Here is a 9037-nt window from a genome sequence, read left to right on the forward strand (position 1 = left end):
AATATCCCTCTATCGTAATTTAATAGCACAATAAATCACTACAATGACACTTGCAAAATATGCAGAACAAAAATTAAGAACACTAGAATTTTAACGAGGTTCAACAAATTTTGCCTACGTCCTCGGGCACTACCAAATATATTTCACTCCAAAAATACAAGTGAAAGTTTACAAATAGGGAGAGAGAACAATTGCCTTAAGTAGAGAATGGCAAGTGTGGGATGAAGAAAGTAAGAAATGGTTAGGCCTATTTATAGTTGAGGTTTAAGGATCAACTTGCAATGTCCCTATACAATTAGGGACCAAAATTGCAATTATCTCATGCCAACCAATCTTACTTTCTACTTTCGGTGCCTTTCGGTGCCAACTTTCTGCCACTATTCATCTTTGAAAAGTCAAAGATTGTAGGTATCCAATAACCACAAACTTAGGGTTTCAATTCTCGTTAATTTGGTATGATGATTCTTCTTTTGTCTGTTCAAATGTTCACTCAGTCCAATAATCTCATACACCTACCCTTACATGTTTTGGATCACATTAACAAGTTTGTACTTAATACTTATTTTAATAATTAAAGATTGTTTTTGCGAAGGGAGAGTTACTTAGAGGGAAATATGTGATTGTGATGTTTTATTTTCCCTGTATATGTATTGTTCAAAAATTGTCAAAGGGGAAGATTGTCGACACATTTGAAGGCAAGGTTAATTATGAGGCTGTTTCTGTGGCTGAACCAGTGGCCACAACTTCAGGCAATGTTTCATTGCCAAGCTTGCCTATTTTTCAAAGTTAACAGATTTTAGAAAAAAAAAAGTATTGAACTACATGTTGTGGAATTATTTGGACAAATTAGAACCCCCTAACATGAAGACCAATTGAGTTGAAATTGAAGACTTGAAAATTGATTTCTTGCGGATTAAGTTAAGTCACTTGCTGAACTAGTAAAATCACTTTTTATAGTTGAAAACATTGGATCACATCAGGACTCTTATGAAAATATTATCTTATGCTGATTTTAGCTTTACTTTATAGAAAATTGATTAGATTATAACTCTTATGTAAGTAAAACTTAAGTAGTATATAAACTTAAGTTTTGTTTAGGTTGATGTGAATATAGAGAGTAACCAAGAGACCTAAAATTTGAAAGAGCACAAATTTATTCAAGTTAGGAATGCATATGTGCGTATTATTTTTGTAAGCAACCAAGAGTCTCTTGAGTTGCAAAACTAAGCTTTCGAGGGGGAAGCTTAGTGGGAGATTGGTCTAATCTTTATACAATGGTGAAGTCGCTAAGTTTAGACCGTGTTAAAACTTAAATAATTGATTATACTAAGAGAAAGATAGTGAATCATTGTTCTAGGTAAGGCCCTGCTAAATTGAGGTTAAATTGCATAAGGAATCTCAGTGTTCATCTTTATCTTTTACACACTTTTGATTTTGTGATTGAAACTGTAGTATTTTAGCCCATAGTTTCTATTTTGCAAAATAAGCACCCTCATTTCTATATCAACCAATTAAATTCTACAAAAAAACAAAATCTTTTCATCATACCGCAGTTGTAATTCAATATTTGTTATCGTCCGACCCGATTATATATTATCCGTAATCAACATCTTATTTTTCTCATCCTTATTGCTAATTGATATTATTTTCTCAACAAAACAATATTTTCCTTCTTCATGTCGAAAGAAAGGGTTCAGCCACTGAACACAAGTTGTTTCAATTCTTTATTATTAATTAACAGACTAGTCATAATTAGGAGTGACCTTTCAAAAGGCTTAATAGCCATGAAGTCTTCCTCTTCGTTTATCTACCAAGTAACTTAATCCAATTAACAACCTTAATTAAAAAGCTGAAAGGAATAGTTTGAGCAAAGCTTGTTACCTAATGCTTCACTTTAACAAAAGAAGTATTGTTAATATTGGTTAAAGAAAAAAGTACATAACCAACACGTGACCCATATTTTATTCTTGATTAATGATACAATGAATTAAAACCCAAGTTGCAGCAAAGCAAAGCTTCGGTGATGAAAATAATAGGTTGGAGGAGAGCATTGAAATTGAAGCTAGGACTCGCCAATTAGAGTCGAGTGATGACCAATCGACAGCTAAAGAAATGACTTCATCAATTTGTTTTTTGGTGTTTTAGGTAGGACCAGACCAGGGTGGGTATCGCTTTTGGAGCTGTCTCTTGGCATGACGACATGAGAGATACTGGGGAAACATTAGTATTCCCTTTGATCTTATCTAAACATCTGGATGGATAAGACTGCTGAATCTTCTTCACATGTCAAACTACGGGTTTTAGTTTCGTTCCCATTGTTGCTTCCATAAATATGAATTTTATTAAATGAGTGCACTCTAAATATTTTTAAGCTTTTGATTCAGTTTAGTATCAACGAATTAACCGACACAAATTCAGAGCTCAAAACTATTTTTTCTATAAATTATTAATTATAGAGTATTTGTGTTATTTAATGTATCCCATTTTTCTTATAGAAGATTAAATAGTTTCAAACACAACTTTTAAAACTAGTATTCATTTAAATTTAAAATTATATATTTTTACAAACTTTTTCGACAACATAGTTTAATTATAAATAAACTATATAAATAATCACTCAACTATTAAAAACTTTTATTTTAGACACTTAAAATAAAATTTTATAATTTAAACACACACATTACATAATTTAATTATTTTGATCACTTTTATTAAAATCACAAATGGTAAGTTGACGTGACTATTAAAGAAAATCGATGTAGTAATAAATTTAGTTTTAAATTTTTACATATTATATTAATTTAGTCGTAATTTTAAAGAATTAATTTTTAAAATTTATAAATATTCTCAATTTAATCCTAATTCTAAAAGCTTCAAATATATATATAAAATGAATAAATATTAATATTAAATAAAAAAAAGTTGCCATGCGTTGCTAAATATATACCCGCTTGACTGATTAAACCAAGCTCTAGAATTTGCATTCAACTTGTTTTCTTCAAACTCTTTTACGGTAATTGGGCAAAAGGATCGGCCGTCAGGCGGCTTTGCAACACCAAAGTGTTGATATATACGAGGAAAATATCTACTTAAACAGACAAAAATGCATGGTATGATGCAACTTTCGTTGCTGTTTTCAAAGCGATTTCCCCAAGTCCAATTGATGAGAAGCGGAAAACTACACCATTCCAAGCCTTTTCACTGATGTTTATTTGATAAATTTGAATTTATATTTATTGGATACATTTTTAAATCATAAATTAGACTTTTCTCTTCTTTTTTGGGTTAAAATTATGGTATTTATCGTCAATAGTTGTATCTAAACTTTTTTTGTCACAAGTAGCACTTAACTAATTTTTTCAAGTTGATACATCTGTTAGTTCAATTGTTAGTCAGACCGTTAAATCTATTTTAAAAATGTCTTAACTCACAAATTAGTACTTAGATTATATTTTTTTCCCAAGTTGGTACTTTAATTATTCTTCCATTATTCATTTTTCATCAAAATGTTATATTCGTTGAGAAAAATTCTTGCCTCACTGATTGACTTGCGAACCAGTGTAGACTGATTGAACCAAACTTAAAAAATCAGTTGAACCGATTTTTCTATTTTTTTAAATATTTATTTTTATTTTTATGAATTTTTATATAATTTATTTGATTAAATTGAGTGAACAGATCAAGTCGGGAATTGGTGGCCTGACTGGTTTGACCATCAGTCTAGTTTTGAAGAAACAAAAAAAAAAAATCTAAGAGAAAATAATATTTTTTGTCTTGTTTGCTACATGTCAATTTTATTTGATTATTTTTTAAAAAAAAGTCTTATAAGCAACAATCGATTGAATTAATAAAAGTATCAATTTAGAAAAAATAATTTAGGTACCAATTATGATAAAAAAATATTTAGGTACCAAATAAGAAAAAAATGTATAATTTAAATATCAGTTTATTGGTTAATCTTTTTAAAAGGAATAGATTTAATTCACGAAAATACCGACTTAAAGAAAAAAAAAGTAATCTAGGTATCATTTGAAAAAGAATAGATATGAAGATTAGAAAAATAGCCAACCGCTTGGATTTGGCCCAATTTAGATGTAAAGTGATATGGTGGATTCAATTATTTACGTTCCAAGAGGCATTCAATCATTGGGATATTGGAGCAATGTAGGCTCTGTTGGTTTTACATTAAGCAGCCTACTTTATAACTATAATGCTAAGTCTGGTTCAAAATCTTCCCCATCCATTGTTATTGTGAAAACTCAGACATCACGATTACAGATTATGATTTTTATAAAATTTAAATTTCTAAATTAACGGATGTGAGTGTGGACCTTGTTTTGTACTTGTTGACTGTTTCAGGCATCCGGTCATGGTTATACCTCCACCATCTAAGGTGATCGGTTTCTATTTTGATAGGTCTCACCATTCATTAGTGTATTTGAGTTGCATCCGTATAATTTTTTCATTTTAATCGTATATAAAATTATGATGTTTCTAAAAGCCCGATTGCGTTGAGAACATCCTCTGAACTATGTGAGCTTTTAGAAAGGCAGCCTAATAGATCGTGCAGCCAATTTAACACCATGGATTTTGACAAATTCAACAACACACCTTATTACTTTGTTTAAAGAAGAAGAAGAAACACTCTTCCCCAAGTAATTGGTTTTGATCTTCCTATATTTGGCAAATACACTTGCTTGTTTCCACATTTTTGGTTTGCTCCATGCGTGCCACTAATGCATAACATTTAAAACAGAAAATTTCCCAAATAGTTCAACTGCAATGCTTTCTAATTTCAATTGATAATGATTGAAATATGATGAGCAGCTAAAGGCGGTGTCAGTTTGAGAAGGATGTTTCGTTTTTGCTCATCATCTTCTTTGGTTTCAAATTACAGCCCCACCAATACCTGCAGACAGACCTATATGCTCAAAACCACCCACATGATTTTTGTCTTAACCATTGTCATTGTTATGATGGCCTTTCTGTAGAGCGGTTAAAATTTACATGCATTAGATTACTTTTGACCGGCAACAGTACATGACAATTACCTACCTAGACGCACCTTCCCCCACTTCCCACGTGCATTCACCAACGTAAGCAATACACAAATTTACATCAAACTAAAAAACTGAATTGAGTCCCAAATATGAAAAAAGAAGGAAACTTCTTTCATACACTATCCTCGGCATCTTCTCAAGACACGATTTCTACAAAACATTCTTTCTTCTGGATCGACAATAAAGATATATATATATATTAGACCTGCACCGTCCAGTAGACTGTGCAGATTATAACTTCTCCTTTGCATTACATGCAAGCACCACCCGTTTTGTGATAAGGAAAACGACAGCAGTCTCATTACATATTTATATAGAGAGAGTTCTATAGAAGGAAAACGGCAGCACAATCTCATTACTATAGAGGTTGCTGCATTGTCACGACTATGGGACTAGTGACATTGTGCTTCCCATCAGACCACACAATTGAACCGCTTTTCATGTTAGTGCTTCCAGGAGCGAGCTTCACTGCCGTGGCCTCCACTCTTACAAGGAAATTCAATTTCTGGCCTCCCCTCCTAAAAACAAGTTGCTTTGGTTCTACCGTCACCAGTGTGCCACTAGGCGGCCTGACTGTAACTTTGTACACTGAATTTGGGTCCCCAACATTAGTCACTTGCCTAATGAAATGTGTCGACATCGTGTGCTTGCCATATTGTTGGAAAACAGCAGAAAATGATGGGTAATTAAGATTCCCAACATGGCCAGCTCTTTTTGCCCCACTGCAATCTGCATTCCTCCTGGTGATCACTTGAATGTTGTTAATCGTATAGTTTGAATTGCACAAGAAGTCCACGTAATCCATCCGAGTTATATCGTAAACCAGACCAGGATTCATAGCCTTTGTGGGGTGAACATGACCTGATCCAAAATCCAAAACTGTTGAAGTATTCCCGTTGGATTCATCAACCATAGTTTCCCCACGGTTATCAACTGTGTAAGCAGTGGTCATGAGGGCAGACTTAATGGCTGCAGGGCTCCAATCAGGATGAGCTGCCTTCAACAAAGCAGCCAATCCTGAAACATGAGGGCAAGCCATTGAAGTGCCTGAAAGAATATTAAACTCTGTCCTTCGGTTATCTGATGGAATCCCAGCAGGACCAACTTTATCAGGCCAGGCAGCAAGGATGTTCAATCCAGGAGCAATCACATCAGGCTTTAAAATTTCTGGGGTCTCGGGATTAGGCCCTCGAGCTGAAAATGAGGCCACAACAGGAGCTGGCCTCACACCTAACCGAGTCCCTTTAAAGAGAATAGTGGCAGTGGCTGATGATTTGGACTTCGATGCGGAATCAATGTATTGTCTAATCTCATCTGCATTTGATGCACCAACAGCAGTAGCTGGCAACACATGGCAATCGACAACTAGGCCTTCACCGTCGAAAACCCCATTAGCCAAAATCATTCCAACCCCTCCAGCTTTCTTGACAACTTCCCCTTTGGCAGCCCTGGAATTAATCCCTCTATCACACAAAACGATTTTGCCTTTCACGAAGTCGGGATCCAAAGAACCTTCCAAACACAAAGAAGAAGAATACCCATCACCACCACCGGATCCGGCATAAACCAACGGGTACATCCGACCCGGAGACAAGCCCCGCCCATTGTACACCCCGGCTCCAGTCACAACTTTCCCATTTCCAAGCTTAACATCAGCAGGAAAATCCCGATCAATCGTCCCAGCACCAACGGTAGCCACCCATGGAGCCACATTGGTAACAGTCAGTCCACCAGGACCTCCATTGCCAGCAGAGGCCGACACAAAAATCCCTTTCTCAGCAGCACCGTAAGCACCAATCGCAATGGCGTCAAGATAATAAGGCACCACAGCACCACCAACACTCAACGAAATCACATCAACGCCATCAGCCACGGCGGAATCAAAGGCGGCGAGAATATCAGAGTCATAACAACCAGCATTCCAGCATACTTTGTAAGCTGCAAGCCTTGCCTTAGGTGCCATCCCTGCAGCCACTCCTTTAGCATAACCTAATGTAGAAGCTGGAAACACATACCTTCCAGCGGCAATGGAAGCAGTGTGGGTCCCGTGGCCGTCCGAGTCTCGTGGGGAACGAAACTCCGAGGTCTCATTCATTTTGCCGTTACTTGCTTCGTAACCACTGCAAAAATACCTTGCTCCAATAAGCTTTTTATTACAAGAATTGGAGCCGAAATCATTTGTCGTAACACATTGGCCTTTCCATTTAGAATTAATAGGACCCAAGTTACGGTCGTTGAAGCTTTGACGCTCGGGCCAAATACCCGTGTCGATGACTCCGATAACAAGATCCGACCCAAAGTCGGATTCTTTCAAAAGGCCAGCACTGTCGGTGGTTTTGAGACCTAAGAAGAGAGGAGAACGCGTGGTTTGCAAGTGCCGGACTTGTTCGGGTATGACGGCGATGAAATGGGGAAGCGTTTGAAGCTTGAGGGCTTCAGTCGGCGAAAGCTTAGCCGAGAAACCGTGGAAAACGCTGTCGTAGACGTGAAGAAGTTGGATAGGAGTTGATGGGGAGAGAACAGAGGAAAGTGAAGATTCATACCAGTGCTTGTGAGTGGTGAAAACGGAAGGCTTGGCTTCGTTTTGGACTCTAACGATGAAAGTTTTCTGATCCACTCTGGAAGCTGAAGAAGCTAAAGAGAGAAGCGAAAGGAAAAAGAAAAGAAAGAACCCCATTTGGTGGGTGAAAGGTTGGAGCTTTGAGACCGTCCGTTAATGGAGAAGTGGGGAGAGTGAGGAAGGACCAAAAACTTACATAAAAAGGAGAGAGATTTGAACTGTGTGGCCGTTACTATGCAGAGTCCAGTAGGGCAAGCAGTGAGTAGAAGGAGAAACAGTAATGGCGGTGGGGTTTGGCTTTGCTGTGCTGTGGTGCTATGGTTGTTTTGTCGGTAAACTTCGACATTCCAATGTCCTTACTACAAAAACAATGACAAATCTTCATAATGCCATAGACGTTTTGAGATAAATCCGACAAAATTTTATTGATTTCTTGCCAAGAAAATAAATTAATTTCATTATTTTCTATCACTATATTTTATTCAAAATCTTATTAAATAAGTCTAAATGGTTGTATTTTCTGAAAAAGAAATTAAAATCAGATCCAAATAAAAATGTAATTAATAATGTTGCATTGTATTAAGAATGACCCGCATTTTACATGTCATCATATACTATGTTAACGTGACTTCACAGTCCCCTTATATTTCACCCACCTTGCTTGCTTGCTATTAATTAACTTTCAATATAAAATATACAAATTTTCTTCATAATTTTTATTTAGTAACGAAAACACAAGTTTGGTCCGTGACACTTGGTAGGTAAACTAATATATAATGTTAATTAATACCATTTCTAAAACCCTTTTTCCTTTTTTCTTCACTTTTGTTTTTCCCAACCGCGGTGTTAGTCCCGTTACCTATTACTCGTCTTTTCTTCCACCAATTCTTTCTTTATTTCTTTTTTCATTCATTTCATGTGATTTTTCTCTTTTCGTTTACAATTCTATTTTGTAGATATATTTACTGTCTTCACAAGTTGTAATAGATAAATGATGATGTCTGTCATCATGAAAATTCTATTGATTACCAATAATTTCTCTTGGAAAGCTCTCCGTCCATCTCATGATATGTTTCTGTTTTAAGAATATTTTAGAATAATAAATGATTTCATAACTCAATTTTAACTCATGTTTTCTTAAATTTTATATTTTTAAATTTTTCATTGTTTAATAAATATTTGTTTTTAGAAGCTTTTGTCTGCTCATGTAGCACGTTTCTTAATCTTGCTTATGCATGTAGTCTTACTTTTACAAATGATTTTAAGATGGTTTTGTCGTTGTCCTTTCCAGTTTAGTAGATGCTCGGTTCTTTTGTTGTTTTTTTCCACCATCTTGAACCATTTGAGGTTGATTTTCTTATCGTATTAAATGCTTGCAATCACTCCAAATAATCGTGCTTGAGTTGTGACAAAATTA

At 35.4% G+C, this 9037-nt stretch overlaps 1 protein-coding gene across 1 annotated transcript; it reads right to left on the reverse strand.

Annotated features, from left to right (window-relative positions):
* Positions 1–5150: 5150 nt before the first annotated feature.
* Positions 5151–8249, reverse strand: LOC107902710 (subtilisin-like protease SBT1.5). Its single transcript, XM_041093798.1, has one exon. It carries the CDS (start codon positions 7735–7737, stop codon positions 5419–5421), a length of 2319 nt encoding a protein of 772 aa, XP_040949732.1. The 5' UTR covers positions 7738–8249; the 3' UTR covers positions 5151–5418.
* Positions 8250–9037: the final 788 nt, after the last annotated feature.

Source organism: Gossypium hirsutum, chromosome D05, assembly GCF_007990345.1.
Source record: "Gossypium hirsutum isolate 1008001.06 chromosome D05, Gossypium_hirsutum_v2.1, whole genome shotgun sequence".
Classification (NCBI taxonomy): domain Eukaryota; kingdom Viridiplantae; phylum Streptophyta; class Magnoliopsida; order Malvales; family Malvaceae; genus Gossypium; species Gossypium hirsutum.

Excerpts from the sequence above, each read along its gene's own strand:
- LOC107902710 (XM_041093798.1), bottom strand. The coding sequence starts at position 7,737 with ATGGGGTTCTTTCTTTTCTTTTTCCTTTCGCTTCTCTCTTTAGCTTCT.